General features: G+C 49.2%; 1 protein-coding gene across 5 annotated transcripts in view; it reads left to right on the forward strand.

Annotated features, from left to right (window-relative positions):
• Positions 1-19318, forward strand: part of RAPH1 (Ras association (RalGDS/AF-6) and pleckstrin homology domains 1) — a 375673-nt gene that overhangs the window by 163953 nt on the left and 192402 nt on the right. For 4 of the 5 annotated variants that reach the window (XM_085648932.1, XM_085648933.1, XM_085648934.1 and 1 more), the window contains exon 2: positions 18858-18977. In XM_085648932.1, the coding sequence (XP_085505058.1) occupies positions 18858-18977 (120 nt within the window). Of the gene's footprint in view, positions 1-18787; positions 18978-19318 lie in introns of all 5 variants that reach the window. The other variant, XM_085648936.1, reaches the window with a different exon arrangement.

The following is a 19318-nucleotide window of genomic DNA, read 5'->3' on the forward strand; positions in this document are numbered from 1 at the left end:
CCCGCCCTCCTTTCGGTGTGCTTGATGCTTGCCCCACCCACCCGCCCTCCTTTCGGTGTGCTTGATGCTTGCCCCACCCATCCGCCCTCCCTCCTTCTTTCCGGTGTGCTTGATGCTTGCCCCACCCACCCACCCTCCCTCCCTCCTTCCGGTGTGCTTGATGCTTGCCCCACCCACCCACCCTCCCTCCCTCCTTCCGGTGTGCTTGATGCTTGCCCCACCCACCCACCCACCCTCCCTCCTTCCGGTGTGCTTGATGCTTGCCCCACCCACCCACCCTCCCTCCTTCCGGTGTGCTTGATGCTTGCCCCATCCACCCTCCCTCTGGTGTGCTTGATGCTTGCCCCACCCACCCACCCTCCCTCCTTCCGGTGTGCTTGATGCTTGCCCCACCCACCCACCCACCCACCCTCCCTCCCGCCTTCCGGTGTGCTTGATGCTTGCCCCATCCACCCTCCCTCTGGTGTGCTTGATGCTTGCCCCACCCACCCACCCTCCCTCCTTCCGGTGTGCTTGATGCTTGCCCCACCCACCCACCCTCCCTCCTTCCGGTGTGCTTGATGCTTGCCCCACCCACCCACCCTCCCTCCTTCCGGTGTGCTTGATGCTTGCCCTACCCACCCTCCCTCTTTCCGGTGTGCTTGATGCTTGCCCCACCCACCCTCCCTCCTTCCGTTGCCTGTTTTGCTTACCATCTTTCCGGTGTGGTGGATGCTTGCCTCACTCACCCTCTCTCTTTCCGGTGTGGTGGATGCTTGCCCACCCCACCCCACCCTCCCACCTCCCGGTGTGGTGGATGCTTGCCCCACCCACCCACCCACCCTCCCTCCCTCCCTCCTTCCAGTGTGGTGGATGCTTTTCCGGTGTGGTGGATGCTTGCCCCACCCACCCACCCTCCCTCCTTCCGGTGTGGTGGATGCTTGCCCCACCCACCCTCCCTCCTTCCGGTGTGGTGGATGCTTGACCCACCCACCCACCCTCCCTCCTTCCGGTGTGGTGGATGCTTGCCCCACCCACCCACCCTCCCTCCTTCCGGTGTAGTGGATGTTTGCCCCACCCTCCCTTCCTCCGGTGTGGTGAATGCTTGCCCCACCCATGCCCCACCCACCCTCCCTCCCTCCGGTGGGGTGGATGCTTGCCCCACCCACCCTCCCTCCTCCCGGTGTGGTGGATGCTTGACCCACCCCTCCTCCCGGTGTGGTGGATGCTTGACCCACCCACCCTCCCTCCTTCCAGTGTGGTGGATGCTTGCCCCACCCACCCTCCCTCCTTCCGGTGTGGTGGATTCTTGCCCCACCCACCCTCCCTCCTTCCGGTGTGGTGGATTCTTGCCCCACCCACCCTCCCTCCTTCCGGTGTGGTGGATGCTTGCCCCACCCACCCTCCTTCCTTCCGGTGTGAAGGAAGCTTGCCCCACCCACCCTCCCTCCTTCCAGTGTGGTGGAAGCTTGCCCCGCCCACCCTCCCTCCTTCCAGTGTGGTGGAAGCTTGCCCCGCCCACCCTCCCTCCTTCCGGTGTGGTGGAAGCTTGCCTCACCCACCCTCCCTCCTTCCGGTGTGGTGGATGCTTGCCCCACCCACCCTCCCTCCTTCCGGTGTAGTGGATGCTTGCCCCACTCACCCACCCTCCCTCCCTCCGGTGTGGTGGATGCTTGCCTCACCCACCCTCCCTCTTTCCGGTGTGGTGGATGCTTGCCCACCCCACCCTCCTTCTGGTGTGCTTGATGCTTACCCCTCCTTCCAGTGTGCTTGATGCTCACCCAACCCACCCTCCTTCCCTCCTTCTGGTGTGCTTGATGCTCGCCCCACCCTCCCTCCCTCCCTCCTTCCGGTGTGCTTGATGCTCGCCCCACCCTCCCTCCCTCCTTCCGGTGTGCTTGATGCTCACCCACCCTCCCTCCCTCCTTCCGGTGTGCTTGATGCTCACCCAACCCACCCTCCTTCTGGTGTGCTGGATGCTTGCCCCACCCACCCTCCCTCCATCCTTCTGGTGTGCTGGATGCTTGCCCCACCCACCCTCCCTCCATCCTTCTGGTGTGCTTGATGCTCACCCCACCCACACTCCCTCCCTCCTTCCGGTGTGCCTGATGCTCATCCCACCCATCCTCCCTCCCTCCCTCCTTCCGGTGTGCTTGAAGCTTGCCCCACCCTCCCTCCCTCTTTCCGTTGTGCTTGATGCTTGCCCCACCCTCCCTCCCTCCTTCCGTTGTGCTTGATGCTTGCCCCACCCTCCCTCCCTCCGTTGTGCTTGATGCTTGCCCCACCCTCCCTCCCTCCTTCCGTTGTGCTTGATGCTTGCTCCACCCACCCTCCCACCCTCCTTCCCACCCTCCTTCCCACCCTCCTTCCGATGTCCTTGTTGCTGTCCCACCCTCCTTCCGATGTCCTTGTTGCTGTCCCACCCTCCTTCCGATGTCCTTGTTGCTGTCCCACCCTCCCACCCTCCTTCCGATGTCCTTGTTGCTGTCCCACCCTCCTTCCGATGTCCTTGTTGCTGTCCCACCCTCCTTCCGATGTCCTTGTTGCTGTCCCACCCTCCTTCCGATGTCCTTGTTGCTGTCCCACCCTCCCACCCTCCTTCCGATGTCCTTGTTGCTGTCCCACCCTCCTTCCGATGTCCTTGTTGCTGTCCCACCCTCCCACCCTCCTTCCGATGTCCTTGTTGCTGTCCCACCCTCCCACCCACCTTCAGTTGCCCTTGTTGCTTGCCCCACCCACTCTCCTTCTGTTGTCCTTGTTTCTTGCCCCACCCACCCTCCCTCCTTCCACTGTCCGTGTTGCTTGGCCCACCCACCCACCCTCTGTTGTCTGTGTTGCTTGCTCTCCAGACCCACCCTCCCTCCCTCCCTCCTTCCTTCCGTTGTGTGCGTTGTTTGCCACCCGCCCTCTCTTCTTCCATTTGTCCCTCCTACCGTTGTCTTGGTTGCTTGCCCCCACCCATCCTCCCTCCCTCCTACCGTTGTCTGGTTTGCTTGCCCCCACCATTTGTCCCTCCTACCGGTGTCTGGGTTGCTTGCCCCCACCCATCCTCCCTCCCTCCTACCGTTGTCTCGGTTGCTTGCCCCCACCCATCCTCCCTCCCTCCTACCGTTGTCTCGGTTGCTTGCCTCCACCTCCCTCCTTTCGTTGCCCAGGTTGCTCCCTCCCCCTGATTAAAAGACACCGTGTCATTGATACGTGGTCTACAAGTGACCCATTTTTCTAGGCGAGAGATGGCTAACAGTTGTTTTTAGGTCTCGCCTGACCCAGCGCATGCGCTGGTCTGATGAGACTTATTGAGAGGGCTCCAAAAAGTGCTACCAGGCTAGCCTAGAGCTACAGTGCCTGTGCGCGGGCGCGCGTGCCACGCTTTACCGCGATTACTTTCACTTTCACGGCCGCTTTGCATAGCCAATAGGTCTCGCTTTTGGGACCTTATAAGTATTTAGTTATGCAACTGTTGCATGGCTAAACACTTACAAGGTCCCAAAGGCGAGACCTATTGGCTATGCCAATGCTTGGTTTTTTTTTGCCTTTATTTTCTCGTACATTTCTAAAGCCGAATGTTTTTGACATGACTTCCTTTATTTTCACTCATTTCCATTTCACAACTCCCAGTCTCCACCTCACCACTCTCTCTACCAGGGCCCTCCTCAGGCAGTTCACCCTCCCTAGAAAAGTTTGTACTTCTGCTTCCCAGGCTTTGGGGTGCACTGCGCACTGGCCCCAGTCTTGTTTTACTTTGATGTCAGCCATGTGGTCACCAGAGTTTTTTCCGCCACTACTGGGCAGTGTAATTCCTTCAAGACTTGGAGAGACGTCCTCTGACCCTGGTAGCCCTGCGTCTTTGCTTGTGGTTGGTACCTGCACCCTCTATCGATCAGTACTTGCTCTCGGTGTTCCTGTCGTATGAGTACTTATGTTATCAGCTGCTGACGCAGCAGGGAAGCTCAAACTAAACATCTTGCTCTCATGTATTCCTGTAAGTGCTGGCAGCAACCAAAGTGCCCTGAAGTAGTTTTCACACTCTCTTGTTTGGGTTTGACTGCTGGGGCAAAGTCTCTGTTTATCAGCGCAGCGGCCCTGGCTTATTTGTCTCCAAAGATTGCAAGCCAGACCATAGTCGCGCCCAGGTGATATCAACAAGGAAATGAGAGCCCAGCGCCAGTTGATGCACATTGTCCTCGTGCCTCCCAGCCCCCTTCTCACGCGCGCTTCTAGATTGTGCAAGGCGACAGTGATGCACAGTCTGCAATATTTAAAGAGAAAACACTACGGCGGGGAGTGGCTGAATCACAGGAGGTGTCGCTCGCCTGCGAGATATTGGACGTCTGCGCTTTATCCCTGCACAGGATCAAACACGTAAATATGCACCCACATCATCATTTGGAGAACTGGGTGCCCCTTTGTACGGGCCTTTCAAACAAAATGCGTGCTCAGCAGCTACCGGCCTGTGACACTGCCCTGTAAGTTGCACAGTGAGGAGTTGTCTGTTGTGGTTTTGTGCTTACAGAGTATGCGAATAAATGATTCATCAGAGCGCTCAGCCAATTTTGCAGTCTGATGTTTCACTTCCCCGGCGCATTGTATTTTTAACACGGCTTTTGATAAACTTTGCGTTCTTGTTGTATACACACCCGCGTCTTGTGTGCAGTAACTTGAAAACATACAAGCTTCATATTATCGGTCTTGAAAAACTGCAGTTCTCGGACGCTCTCTTACAAGCGACCTGTGCTTGCCTTGGTGTGGAAAGAAAGCTTGCTTTAACGTTTGAACCTCATTCCTCAAGGGGTGCAAAATCAACAGAATGCAAAGTTGTTTTACAGTATCACTGCCGTATAGGTCTTCTGTCATCCCCCCTCCACCCCCCCCCCCCCCCCAGAACCCCGCCAAAATCACAGAGCTGGAAGCCATGCCCTGTGGGAACCACGCACAAAACAAGGCCTCATTCGAGCCTCTACCAGTGTCACTTCCACAGGTAGGCAGTGAACTTCATGCGTGTGATAAAAGTGGGATCTCTAAGTGGCGGTTTGGCCTTTAGCCATGTCCTGTGTCCAGAACCGTGCCTTCGGTTCATACAGAGCTTGGCCTCTCGGTACTGCATGTAATGCTTATCCACGTCCATAGTATCCTGCAAGGACTGATGGATGACTAGCTTCCACTGTGCCCTTCTCTCAGTACCTGTACCACAGTTACAAGCAAGGTGCTGGGCTCAGGCGTAGCCTGTGCCATGTGCCCTGTACCCAAGCCTTCATTACCCACTGAGCATGATGTTCAAGCGATTTATGTCTTCTACTTTACAAAAAATCCCAATGGGAATTGCAGCTTTCGGCCCTCTGCAATATTGAGTTCCCCCACCCCCACGGATCATTTTTGTCAAAACATTCCAAATGAAACTTGTGTGTCCACATTTTGTTTTTGTAAAGCTTTGTGTGGGTCAGATAATGGGACCCACCATATAAGTGACACAAAAATGCTTTTTCTGTGGACTAACAATCTGAAACTATAAGTAGGGAGAGGCCATTACAGACACTGCAGTAGATGTGCTCCCAAGAAAAGAGTCTGGTTTTGTCTCTAGCCCTGGTCTTCTCCAAGCCACCTTCTGCTCCGAGATGGGAACTCACGTGAATATGGTCTTCCATATGTGCCCAGTAGATTCCAATTTGGCTCCCCGGAGAACATAATCCAGGTAGATACTGTGTCATGGCCTTTGTAGACTGCAGTACTCCATTTTACATTATTTAGTAAGCGTTAGTACTTGAGTTGTCTGTTTACTGCTCGCTACTTTGCCCTAGATAATATATGTCCGAACATTGTAGGTGCTTTACCAGAGCCCTGCTCTTGTATAGGATTCACTGCTCTCATTCATCACTATATACCTGATTACATGGTCTCTCATTGAGTTGAGTGTTTCCTACATTGCTAACCATGTGAGATGAAAAGTAAATAGCCCAAACTACACTCTTTCTGAAACACCAGAAGACTATGCCGTAGCAAGGATTTACATGAAGAACTGCAGAGTCTCCTCAGTTAAGGTAGCAGCTTCTGCTTCCCATGTTGCCAAGACAGTCCTGCCATGCTGCTCTGGACCCATTGTAAAAATCTCAAGTTCAGATGCCCAGGACACTGGGGTTCACTGGTGACTTGAGGAGGACTCGTCGGAACAGTGAAGCTGCGCTTAGTTGGTAAATCACTAACGTGAAGAGGATAAGCTAGATAACCCTGTACTGATTTGAAGACAAAAAAATTAAATAAAAACAACAAAATGTGAATGCAACAAATGATTATTAAGGTAGGAAAGCTGATAATGCAACTACCTCGTCTAAAACATGGTTTCCAGTTGTTGAAAATGCCTTAGTTTCCTAGGGTAGAGAACAACATTCAGTCTTTTAAAGAAGAGTCTAATATTTAGTAATATTTTTTTGTAGAAACGTAGAAGAAAATAAGATTTGGCCTCATTGCTGACTTCTGTCCTAGCTGTCACCTTTTCACAGAGCATTAGGTGGACGCCCGGAGAGGGCGAACACTGTAGTTTGTAGAGGGATTGTGTTTTAGTCCTATAAAATTCCCTCTTATATCTTCCCCTCGGAATGTCCCATAAGTGATGTAACTGCAAACAAAATTGTCAAAATGATGCTTCATACTTTTGGATGATGGAAAATGGCTAATGATCTGTAGACACCGTTTTTGACCCTCGTCTGATCACATGACCTTTTTTGATCCCCCTGTCTTTTGTGACGCCTGAGAGGTAGCTGGGCTAGCATGCGTGATGAAACAAACTTAAAATACCAAGTGAGCAACTGCTCTTTCAGGGTTAATTCTCCAAAGAACACTAGTTTATATCAAACTCTGTGTGCAATCCGTAATACTCTCTCCTCCAGCTTAACCGCAGGCCGGATCAATCTCCTCTACAACATGGCTGATTCTCAAGCTGCTGGACTCCCTTTTTCTAAGAGGTCACACACTGGCTCACAGTTGGAGCAGAATTCAATTGAAAATGCTTTACAGAAGCTTGACTGAAGGCATATCTCACTAACTGGAGAACAAACCCCATCCCATACACATCTGCAGACTTCTGCTCTGCCAACCTCAGACGCAGACTGTCGAGTCACTACTAACCGGTCCTTGGGTGCCTAAGACACACACCATGCAATGTGCTGCAAAGTCTGGGCTCTCCTATTCAGAAGGACCTTGCACCCTCCTTCCCAATCTTAACCCAACCTTCAGACAGTGACTGCGGCAATCAGCGTTGCCCACTTACAAACAGGAAGTTGACCTGAGGAGGATTGAACTTGCAATGGACAGGTTCAAAGGGAGTAGCAGTACATAACATGCATCCAATTTCAGCGCCCACTGTCTTGATTAATTGTGACGGTGTAGGTCAAAGATCCCATGTTTGCAGTATTAAAATAGTATTTGCCACCACCTCGCTGATTAGCTGCCCCAGTGGAGGCCTGCAGAAATTACAATTTACAGCGTGATCCTCCAGAACGCCTTGAGAAACCCAGGCATGCGCGCCTCCTGGAGTATACATCCTGCCGGCACTCTGCTTGCTCTGCACTTACCTCATTCATTCTTGGGGGGGATAGGGGAGGGTCACGAGAATTGCATTCTTCAGCTCTGGAGGCCTCTGTACAGCTGCAAGGCGGGGGTCCTTTTACGGCTGTGCGGGGCACGCACACCGCCCCTGAGGTGCCTCGAGAGCTTCCACGGTAATCTATGCCAGAGTGGGCGCTGTGCGGACATCCTCTCGTCCCCCACCGCACACGGCCCTCCAGCAGCGGGCTTGATTACAGATGCGATCCCCCATCCCGCACAGCCTCCGTGCGGTTGCCTGTTCTGCTGGCTTCGGTCCACCTGACGTGTACCGCTGGCGGCTCCGGCGCTAACAAGGCCTCGCCGTCGTGGGCTTCCTGTGAACATTTGACAATCACCTCACTCCCAGCGAAAGGTTTGCGTGCGCGTGCACGCCATAGAAATACTGTCCACGTTCTGTGCTAATCGTTCTCAGACAACCTCCACAGTTTTTTTGTTGTAATATAATTCCCGGCAGTTAAAACATGAATGTTCAGGTTTTGCATTCTAGCGTTGCAATGATGCCACCGCGGCGTGGTGTCGTCCTCTTACGTTGCTAGACCCACGATTCTACACGAGTTTCGCACTCGGCGAAAAACAAAGCCCATCAATTCTTCAATTGTTCCTGGTCCTTTTGGCCTCGAACAAGCTATTGTCTCTTTTTTCGGAAGTGAAAAGCGCCCCCGAATCTGATGAGGCCAAGGCTGTGAAGAGCGGAAAGGCGTGGGTGCAGGGGGAAACGTTTTCAGAGCCATAAATCATGGAATTATTCAGTTTCCTGTGATATCCCCCTCACACTCACCCCCCCCCCCCACACACACCACTTTATATATTTTCTGTGGGAATTCTCAGTGAACAGAATTCAAGCAGGAGGCTTGTACTGCCGACTCTGGGATATGGATATTTCTCCAAGTGTCCTACCTTTCATTCGTGTACGGTTCATAATGTATATTGCTGTCCCCTAAGAATGAAAAAGTGCTTTACAATAGAAACCCTGTTTGTAAAGAAAGGAACATTTGCATCATATTACAACAGTGAAGCGCCTACTTCAGAATGTGAGCGGTAGACCAGCAAGACAGATGTGTACACGTGCTGTAATCATACAATAAAATAAAGTACACAGACTGTGAAATACGTTAGTAGTCAATAGTAACATAAGAATATAAATGCAGTGGGGATAACATTGGCGTGAGCTCGAGCCCCTGTGGTGGTGGAGACCTAAACATGTAGTGTAAACAAGAAGTACACATTTACACATTTGAATATTTAGCAGGACTGAGCTAGTGAAGTAAAGGAACCATCAGCAGGTGAGAATTGTCGCCATGTGAGAATGGGGCAAATCAGGGTTACTACACAAGGTGATCTTTTAGTTTTGATTTGAAACGAGGGAGCAAGTATTGGGCGCTATGAATAACCCGTCACATTGGGTGTTGGGTGATGGTAAGAGTTGCCGTTTTCAAAGTAACTTAATCCTTATTTAAAACACTCTTTTACTATGTAACAACAACATTTATCTATATTCTACTAACATTAGACTGGGTGTCATTGTTGAAACTCATGAACCACATTAAGTTGTGTTGGGTGATCTTGCAGGTCATGACTTTTAAGGTGGAATCAGTTTGTGAAAACACCACGCCCACTGGGCCCTTCTCTGTGGAGGGTCAATGCTTCAGGCGCTACAGTTCTGCCTCATCTGGTGCTTCCACGCCACTATAAATTAGGGTTGGGCGTAACTTGGATAATTTGCTGTTGCATAATTATATAAAATTACAGCAAAATTGCGGAAGATTAACTGAAATTGCTCGGAGTGTAACCCAGCATTTAGCACTATTCTCTTAGAGCAAATTGAATCTCATGTCGAGAATGGATTCGATGATGCATTCTGCGTTAAGTAAATAGTGCTAAATGCAACGGAATGCGAACAGCAGCATCCAGCAGCGTCTTCCAATCGCTAAATTCGTTCTTCCTCTGGTTGGCTATTTGTGCCAAATTACTCATAATTACGTGAACGGGCATAATTAATTTCAAAAGAGTAGCGCGAAATTACTCCTGCTTAATTCAAATTTCACCTTTGCCTTCTATAAATGCATTGTACTGGGCCTCCATTTTGGCAAACTCGTGCATTCTGCGAGCCGGCGTTCTGGTTTAGCTTAATCGAACTAATTGGAAGGAAGTGTTAGATTGCAGTTGTGCTCAAAGGAGAAGCCTATACTGGAAACAATGTCCCCGATGATATGGAGTCCTCTGCTAACCCTAAGACAGACGCACATCTGAAGCTGTGATGTGTTAATGTTCAATGGTGTGAATTTTCTTCTCGCGATCTCCTTTGACCGAAAGGTGTTGTATTAATGGAAGATCACCAAAATACACCCTTGGTGGTGTGATGCATTTCTGTATCTTCACTCCTGTTCTTTCGGCTGTATTCAGTGCACGCCCGGTGGTTGTTCTAGTGGGGTGACGGCGCTCTAAGGCAGTACGCAAATATTATAGGGAGAACTTGGGCGTAAGTGCGGTGCAAAAGGGTACTCCCTCTCACACGCGGGAGACTGCACCGGCTGCTTCACTGGATCGGGTGACCAGCAGCAACACAATCAAAGCTGGCTGACGGCCATAACCCTACGAATAGGGTATCACAATAATTAGTAGCTGCATATTCTGAATACTCGTCTGCATCACAGAATATAGAATCTGCTTCATGAGGAAAATTTAATTAAATGGAATTCTGGTCTCTGTTACCCTTGAGACCATCTACTACTATTTACCTTCGGGACAGAAGTACAACCGACAATAAGGACCGTAATCATAGGAATTTAGCCCTGAAGAAGTCGCTGTGTACTTCATGGTAGCGACGAAACGTGTTGGCTAGGCTAAGACTCTCTACCAAGGAACCCACACCAAAGACAATAAATCCTAGAACCACAGAGAGCAGTGGATGAACAGTGTTTTTCTTTCCTACACTCATTACTGTACTAACTTAATTCTATGTACCGCTAGCGTGTGCAGGGGACCTTGGAGTTCTTTCTGCTGTATTACCTGACTTGCATTTTGTCTCTGGGACCGGAATTTAATAATTCGCTCTTGTATTAGCCAAAACCTGTTGATTTTACTAAAATTGTATGTACAATATAGGGACTTTCAGCCAGATATCTTCATCCCTTATCCTGCTAATCAGTCATTCACATCTTTCATAAGCCACTACAGTATGGAGCAACTGGTCAGCCCACTGCAGCTATTGGCCAACTTTGCCTGTGAGTGGCAGCATCCTCCCCTTTCACAAGGAGCGCATTCACTCCTAAAGTACTTCCATTAAGTGCCAGGGACTAATATGGCAATTTGTGCTTTTAGCAAAGTTTTTTTTTTTTTGATTGATCCGGGCTCAGCAGTTTCCCCGGCTATAAAGTTTTGCACAAAACATGACAAAGCCAAAAGGCTGGCAGTCAACACATAACGTCATGGCTTTGACAGTGCGTGTTTCTGAATTGACTTGGAGTTAGCAGCTTGACCTTCGGGGTCTTGAGCAACCCCCTAACGTGATTATATACATCTGTCTTTTGACTAAAGTGCGTTTTGTTTGACGGTGGTGATTGAAAACAGAAACCAGCTGATGCGGTTGGGAGATAATACAGTAATCATTCTTACAACATTACAACATGTCAACATCTTGCCAACATATGGACGCTGCGGCCATACTGTAGCATTCACTGGAGTGCCATGTTTTTTTTTTTTTTTTTAGAACGTGTGACAGAAATCAAGGTGCCTATTGTTTGTTCAGAATTGCAACTTCTACTCCCAAGCTTGGGATAAAGTCTGATTTAACCAGGCTGGTGTTACTGCTGCTTTGCTTTCAGGATTTTCAAATTTGTATGTGGCCCATCTCCCGAGATCATCTGAGAGGAGGACTGGCGTCTAGGCATCCTGGGAAGGTCGGCAGGGCAGGGGAAGAATCAGTTACATTATCAGTCAGAAGCACCATTTCACTTTTATTGATCCACCCTCCAGACTTACAGATTTTACTGGTGCCTCAAGGGGCAGCTCGGTCCAGTAATAACCACAGTAAGAACTGCTGCTTGGGTGTAGGTTTCTGGTAAAATCACTCCTGTACCTACCTAAACATCCCTATGATCTGGTATGTTTTTATGTTTTTTAAAAGACCGAATCCTCTGCAAGATATTTTTCGCCATGTTTTTCTCAACTTGTCCATCAATAACTGATTTTTGTAAATGTATTTATTTTAATTTGGAAGCAATAGGAAAGAGATCCAGACTGCAATCAAAACTGGATATTTAGACAGGGAATAGTCCATTAAGTTTTTGCACTTGGTAGTTTAGTGTCATTTACAACACATACTTTTATCAGTATTTCAATAATACATTTCACAAACAGCTCAGCGACCCTCCTTGTCCAAGCTTCCATATGGCACCCAGTACAAGGCGGATCTAAACACTTCGGCTGCCGTAGGATGAGATGACTAATACAAAAGGCACACAGCTTATGTGGTAGTCCACAATGCCAGCTTTTTTATTACAGTTGGCATCCCACAAATTCTTATATTTGTTCTCTTGTTTGGCGTACTCCCGCATTATCCCTATTTTTAGATGGACTGTGCGCTCTTTGTTGGATTTTGCTTTTAAGTGGCCAGTGCTGGTCTCAAACTTCTTGGCCTTTTCCTCCAGCTTGTTGATTCTGGCTGCAGTGGCATCCAGTCACCATACCAACCCTTTAACATTCGTTTCCAGCACTCCCCAGCATACACATTCTGCAAGGTTTTCATTACGTGGGATTTCCAGAAACCCCGTTGTCTTTTTAAGTTTTTTACCACCACTTCCTTTGTCTTACATCTGTTGCTCCCTATTGTCAGGAGGCGAATATATCCTCTGGTCTGATGCGTTCTTTAAGGCTTTGCTCTGCTTGTGTGCTGTTTGATTCACATGAGCCCACATTGCCAGCAGTGCTTGGAACCCTCCCACTGTGTGTCAAGTTAGTTCTGTTACAGACTAAGGATGTGATGCTACCACCTGAGAACATCCGCTCTACTGTGGACACCTTTCCTTGCACTCGAGTCTGATTTTATCAGCAGGTTCCTGGGTGTTTTTGTCTGCACTTTCCTGGGTGTGCCCTCACTTCATTCCAGTGCTGCCACTCAGATGTCTGCAATATCAATCCGTCTAGTGTTTGCACGTGACTGTTTTTGCCTTTAATCATGGCTCGTCACCGAAGAACAAGACGGCGGCTACTGATGAGGACTCCAAGCCCATCGGGGGATTCCGTAGTTGGAGAGCGTAGCATGGCTTTCAGAGCGGTCTGCTGCTGGCATTCACTGCGTGCCTAGTTCTAAGCTGATGGCCACCACTGCCTGCCTGCCTCTCCACTGACCACCAAGGTGGACGATCATGCTGATGAATCGGCAAGTATGACTCCAGGCACTCACTGGCTGGGGGAACACTGCGGAAACAGCTGAGATTTATCCGCTCACCAGACCTTCGGATCCCCAGAGCATTGCATCAGAGCCTCTCTCCGCCCCTGTCATGGCCACAATGCACAAGAATGTGACCGCAGCTTCCCTTCAGTTCTTGATCTCAGGCTTTTCCATTAAACGTTATATGCATCTGCGTGTTATTTACCTTCGAGGGTGAGGGTGCTTGGAAGGTGGAGGAGCAGAGGAGGTTTGAGATCACACAGATCTCCCTCTATCCATCCGCTTCATGCCATCCAGCAGGCCAGTCCAGGGCGGCTCCTCCGTTATGGCGGAGAGCGCCGCCCCACTGCTGAAAGGCAGCAAATGAAAAATAAAATGATAATGAAACTATTTTATTGTAATTTAATTTTGTATTTAATCGGCTGAGTCCACTGGGTCTAGGGAGGGGCAGGGCCATGCTCTGCATCAACAGCAGCCAGGCCTAGGGAGGAAGAGTGGTAGGTGTACTGTAAGTGCACCTGTCGGTTTGGCCTGCCATCTTAGGATGACCAAACCGACACGCGCACTTGCATTTCTCCAACCCAGCTGTCTGGCACAGGCTCCTTGTCTCTAATGGAGCAGTATTTCAGCCTGCTCAGACCAATCCCGGCGCTTATCTCATGCTGGATAATAGCATACTAGCTGCGTCTGGATTGGATTGGATGGGGAGGGGAACAAAGGAGCTCCGAGGTAGCTGGTGCGGTGGAGCACTGAGGTGGCGCCTGGGAGCAGAAGCTGGGGTCTTTTATTTTTTTGTTTAATAATCCCCCCATCCCCTCACACGCTGCCAAGTTTTAATTGCAGTAGCTGTCACTACAGGCAGGATGAAATTATAGTATGAATTGGAAAGGTGCACAACCCCATGCTTTTCATAAGAGAATCCATATTTCCAGTAAGAGGCTTTTGAATCTTGAAACGCTCTAGACTATGTCATCAATTTTGTCAATTGAGAGCCACCTCCAAGTAGCCAATTTAAAGTTTGATCCTTGGACAAGTACTGCCAATTCACCCTTCTGTTTGAGTGCTTGGCCGAGTCCCAGATCTCGCCGTCCAGCCCCTCAGAAGGCAGCTTCCAGTTTTAAGCACTGGAGTGTTTGACATGTCGGTGCTGCTGCACGCACACTTCCACGCGCTGCACTCTCCCCCCAGAGGGGCCCATAAAGTTAATTGTGCGTTCCTAGCCGGCTCGAAAGAAATATTGCACGAACCGAAAGCAAATGAGAGATGCTTGCGAAGTATTCCAGGCAGCATTTTATGGACCCCGGGGAAATGCACATCGATCTTCCATATCCTGTTGGTAACCCCCAAGCCAGAGGTATCCCTGACCAGTGCGTGGCGCCAGGTTCTGTTAGCTGGGGATATAAGAGCGACAGAATTTAGTAGAGCGATCGCCACAAAGGTAACTTTATCTTTTTGGCGTCCACTCAGAACAGTTTGTGTTCATCCTTTCTCCCCCCCCTTAATTTTTTTTTCTCGGAAAAATCATTGAATAAAATCATTTTTGAAGGTCGATAATACATTTTAATGGCTGTTCAAACTCTGTACAACAGTCTCTTACATTAGATCCCAGTGCTGTCTTTACGTGTTTTAAGTTGCTATCCTGTCTGTGTGATTTCGTTTGATCCATATTATGCCTTAGGCCGATCTAAGCCTTCAGTAGGCTTTTGCTGGTAGAGCTACTGGCGGGCGATGAAGTGTGTGCGCGTGACCCATAAGGTCCCCGTTTTCACCTCGGGCTGCGCGCGCATGACATGCCTGCTGAGCTGCTCCAGCTTTGGAGCTAACGAGCTTCAAGATTTTTTTTATGGAGGTCTCAAGGGTATTTTTGCCCTTTGAACCATTACGCCCTTAACTTAGGCCGATCCCCGTTAACGCTCTCTCTTGCTCACTCTTATTGAGACGCAGGAAGTACGCTCCTGCAGGACCCGGAAGTACTGGGATTTTTGTTGTTGTTGTTGGAATGTGTATCATTAATGATGCATCCTTAGAAAATCGTTAGTGTCGTGTGCCACATTTTGTAGAATTCAACGTGGTTTAAATTATTTTTTAATTGGAAGAAACAGCTTAAAATCTCTGAAGTTTAAAATATCGCGAGGTGAAAGGTCCAACCCAAATAAGCATTCGCTTTTATCGGTTATGCACTGACGCGCGTGTTTTCTCCTTTCTCATGGGGGCCATCTGCCTCTCTCGGTGAGGCCGTCTCCTGGTTTATGGGCCTTTCATCAGCTAAGCGCTACCCGATATCCTGCTGGTGGCCACACACACTGTTATCTTTAATGCTCCCTGTGGCTTGACACCAAGCCTTCAAAAGTCGGTTATCTACAAGAACAAATGTCCGCACTCGATGTCCCAAACAGATGGCAGTGTCTCCGTGTCACGGACCTGGGTGGTTAGGAGCCTTTTGCAGTGGTCCCACCGTGTGCGAGAGCTGATTTGCTCCATGTTGATTTAGTAATCCGTGGCCTGCGCGGTGATTTCATTGCCCATTTTGGGTCCCTCTTTGGCCCCTTGGAATGCAATGGGCCAGTTACCGGCTGGTAGGATTTGCACCCTGTTTCAATTTTCGCACCTCACCCCCATTTTAGACAATCCCCACTTATTAGCTTACTCTTTCGTCCTTTGTCCTCTCCAAACAACCGTCATATTGGGAGGGGGGAGTTAGTCCACCAATTTGCCACTTTTTTTTGTATAAATCTGTTTATTAGGCGTAAACAAACAGGTAGCAAAACCTAAGCTGAAAAGCCACATAGTCCTGCGCCACCTCGCTTTTACGTTATCATGGTATATTTTGATCTGTCTGCAATACATATGTAAGAGTCCAGAGGGGCGAGACCCCATATAAGGGTCACTCCAGAAATGGGTACTTGGCCCCATACAATAGCTGGGGCACCCCTCACTCCATACCTTCCCTCAAATTCCGCCATGAACCCCACACTTTCTCAAATTTGCAGAGGTCTGCCGCAGGCTTAGTAAACCAGATTTCGGACCTCAGAGACCAGTCCACATTCATCTCCCAATCAGCCACTTTTGAGATTGTGGCAGCCCTACAGTACTAGATTATGTCTGTTTGTGCCACCATCAATGCCACGTTACAGAATAATAGGGCGTGCCTGTTCTGGATGAATTTCCCTCAGATGCCCTGCATCACCAAGTGTGGCTTCAGGACCAGAGTACAATCGATGACCTGGGATATCTGGCCATTTATCTTACCCCAGTAATCTCTTACCGCAGGGGAATCCCACAGAGTGAGTATGAGGGACTTCTTCTGTTGAATCCCCCTTAAGCACAAGTCATCCCCGGACCTCCCCATTGCAAACAGGCATGTCCTTGTGAAGTATGCCCGGTAAAGAATTTTCAGTGGTATTAGCCGGGACCCTCCCCATATAACCATCTCCCTGGGATAGCGACCGGTCTCTTCCAATCTTCCAAGGCTCCCAGCTCACATTCCCATTTGCTCCACAGTGTGTCGAGGGGGGTAGACGGATGTCAAGAAGGATGGCAAAGATTTTGGAAATTTAATGTTAATGGGGCGGGGAGCATAGAAGTCTAAATTCCAGAAGTGTCTCCTCAGCCACCTCGTTTAGTAAAGGTTTTAGCCCCAGAGTATATGTAGCACTTGCAGGTAGATGAGTAATGGGCCCCCTGTCAACTCAAATTGTTGCTGGAGTTCCGCAAATGGGATTTTCGCCATCGCGCCACATGTCCCCAGCTTTGAGATGCCAATGAGATCCAATTTTTCATCTCCCTCGACTGCGTGCAGTCTCTGCATTGTCTCTGATTCCCAGAGGGATGTCTCTAACATCACCTTCCACCCCAATACGGTTGTTGCCCTTTGCCAGATCTGCACCACCACAGCTGTCGGAGTTGGCATATGAGTTGTGCCACCCAACCCATAGAGGTGGCCCAAACAGTCTATCAGCTCCATCGCTCTCCTATCCGCTAATAGACAGTGTTCCTCAAGTATCGCAAAGGCCCAATCATTTACCACTAGCAACTGAGTAGTCCAGTAGTATAAATGTTAGGTTACGAATGGAATTCACCACTTATTGTGTGTACTCACCGTGGGCACTTGGCCTCTCAGCTGCGCTAAGCCTACAGCAGCCACACCCCTTGAGTGGGTTAGACCTTTGATTGTTCCTTGGCACATATCTGTAGCCTGCCACTCCATTTTAACATTCTCCTTCCCTTGGATGGATGTAAGCGTCTTCTGCCAAACTAAGGCCAATGTCACCATTCCAGTGGATGTCTCCAAATAACATAAGACACTTTAAACCATTGCAGAGACATCATGGTATGCTCCATACATGAAGGGCAGTCTTATAAAACATATGCATGATGGCCGTTTTATATATTTTGTGTTACTTGACGCTTATACAGTGGTTGCCAGCACATAGGTTTGCCTTTTTTAGATCATCAAGATTCGGAGGAGACCTAGCAATTTTACTCCATGTGCAACCAGTACAAATAAGTGAGCTTAAAAAGTTTTCATCAGCTTATCCTTTCGTCGATTATAGCTATACATGTTCTTGAATGGTATGGAAGAAGAATGTGTTATTACATTGTTTTTGTCGTGGGAAAATGTGTGTACGGAAGATTCCAGTTTTTAATCACTAGATGAGAGTGAGAGGCTAAGAAGTGTTATTTAAATGTTTTTTTTTTAACTGGTTTTTTTCTTCACCACCTTTCATACCCAGTAGTCATGTCCATCAGTTCTTCATAATATCCTACAACACAATTGACAGTGGCAACAATGTAACTTGCTCTTCACAAGTACATTTGTTTGAAGGGAGGGTGCGCCAGGGAGGGGCTTTCTTAAATTCTGGGGGTTAGCGGGGAGCAATATTTTTTTTTGTATGTCCAGGTGTTTGGTAGAAACAGATATGAACCAAGCAAGTCAGCTGTGTACACAAATATTTTTGGGGGGGAGTTTAGAGAATTCAGAAGTTTGACAAACTCATTGCTCCCACACTTCACAGTAATGACTTGTTAAGACGCAGTGTTAACTTAAATTTTACTTTTTACTTTAGGGTCTATGAACGCCTTTAGAGCTCTTTTGATTGTTCTCTATAAAATGACTACTCATTCAATCAATCAATCAATCAATCATAACACTTGTATAGCGCGCTACTCACCCGGAAGGGTCTCAAGGCGCTTGGGGGAAGGGGGCCGCTACTGCTCGAACAGCCAGGTCTTGAGTTGTCTCCTGAAGGCGAGGTGGTCCTGGGTCAGCCGAAGGTGGATGGGGAGGGAGTTCCATGTCTTGGCCGCCAGGTAGGAGAAGGATCTGCCTCCGGCGGTGGCTCTTCGGATGCGTGGTACGGCGGCGAGGGCGAGGCTAGCGGACCGTAGCTGGCGGGTGGGCGTGTGGAAGGTCAGGCGGTCGTTGAGGTACTTGGGGCCCAGGTTGTGGAGAGACTTGTGTGCGTGGGTGAGGAGCCTGAACGTGATCCTCTTGTTGACGGGGTGCCAGTGCAGGTTCCTCAGGTGGCCGGAGATGTGGCTGCATCGAGGGATGTCCAGGATGAGTCGGGCGGAGGCGTTCTGGATGCTTTGTAGTCTTTTCTGTAGCTTGGCTGTGGTTCCGGCGTAGAGGGTGTTTCCGTAGTCATTGGATTACGTGTTGCTTATTTTTCATCAATCCAAGGAGATTGTTCTATACCACAGATATAATGAAGCTTTCTTGAGTATTCTTATGCATGCATATTACAGAAATGTCTTTCAGTAGCAACTTCAGCAACATATGACTCTAAAACAAGTACTGTATTTAAAAATCTTCAGACTCGACCCATAACATCGAACCCTCTTTCATTGTTGAAAACTCTAACCACGTTCTTCCGTTGTGTTTCAGATGGAACAGTTATCTGATGAAGAGCTGGACCATGGCGCCGAGGAGGACAGCGATAAAGAAGACCAGGATCTGGACAAGATGTTTGGGGCATGGCTGGGTGAACTGGACAAGCTTACCCAGGTAGGACATTCTGATGGAGTGCATGCACGCCTGCCTGGAACTGAACTGTGCCACAGCTGGCGATAGGTTCAGGCTTTGGTTTGGTGTAGACACCCGCCTCACCTTTATGAGGGGGGGGGGGGGGTGCAGGAGGAATAGGGAGAAACATAAACAGAGATAGAAACAACAGTTATCAGGAATATTAGCAGGCAGGCAATATGACGAGGAAAGCTTTAAATAAGGTGCAGATGATGTAGAGTGTCTGGTAAAGGAAATCTTGATGACCCCTCCACAGGCCTTGTTCTCACATCCAGCAGTTACCAATCTTGAAAGACATTACCTGATAATGTGGGAGTACAAAA

This window comes from Triturus cristatus, chromosome 3_2, assembly GCF_964204655.1.
Source record: "Triturus cristatus chromosome 3_2, aTriCri1.1, whole genome shotgun sequence".
Taxonomy (NCBI): Eukaryota; Metazoa; Chordata; class Amphibia; order Caudata; family Salamandridae; genus Triturus; species Triturus cristatus.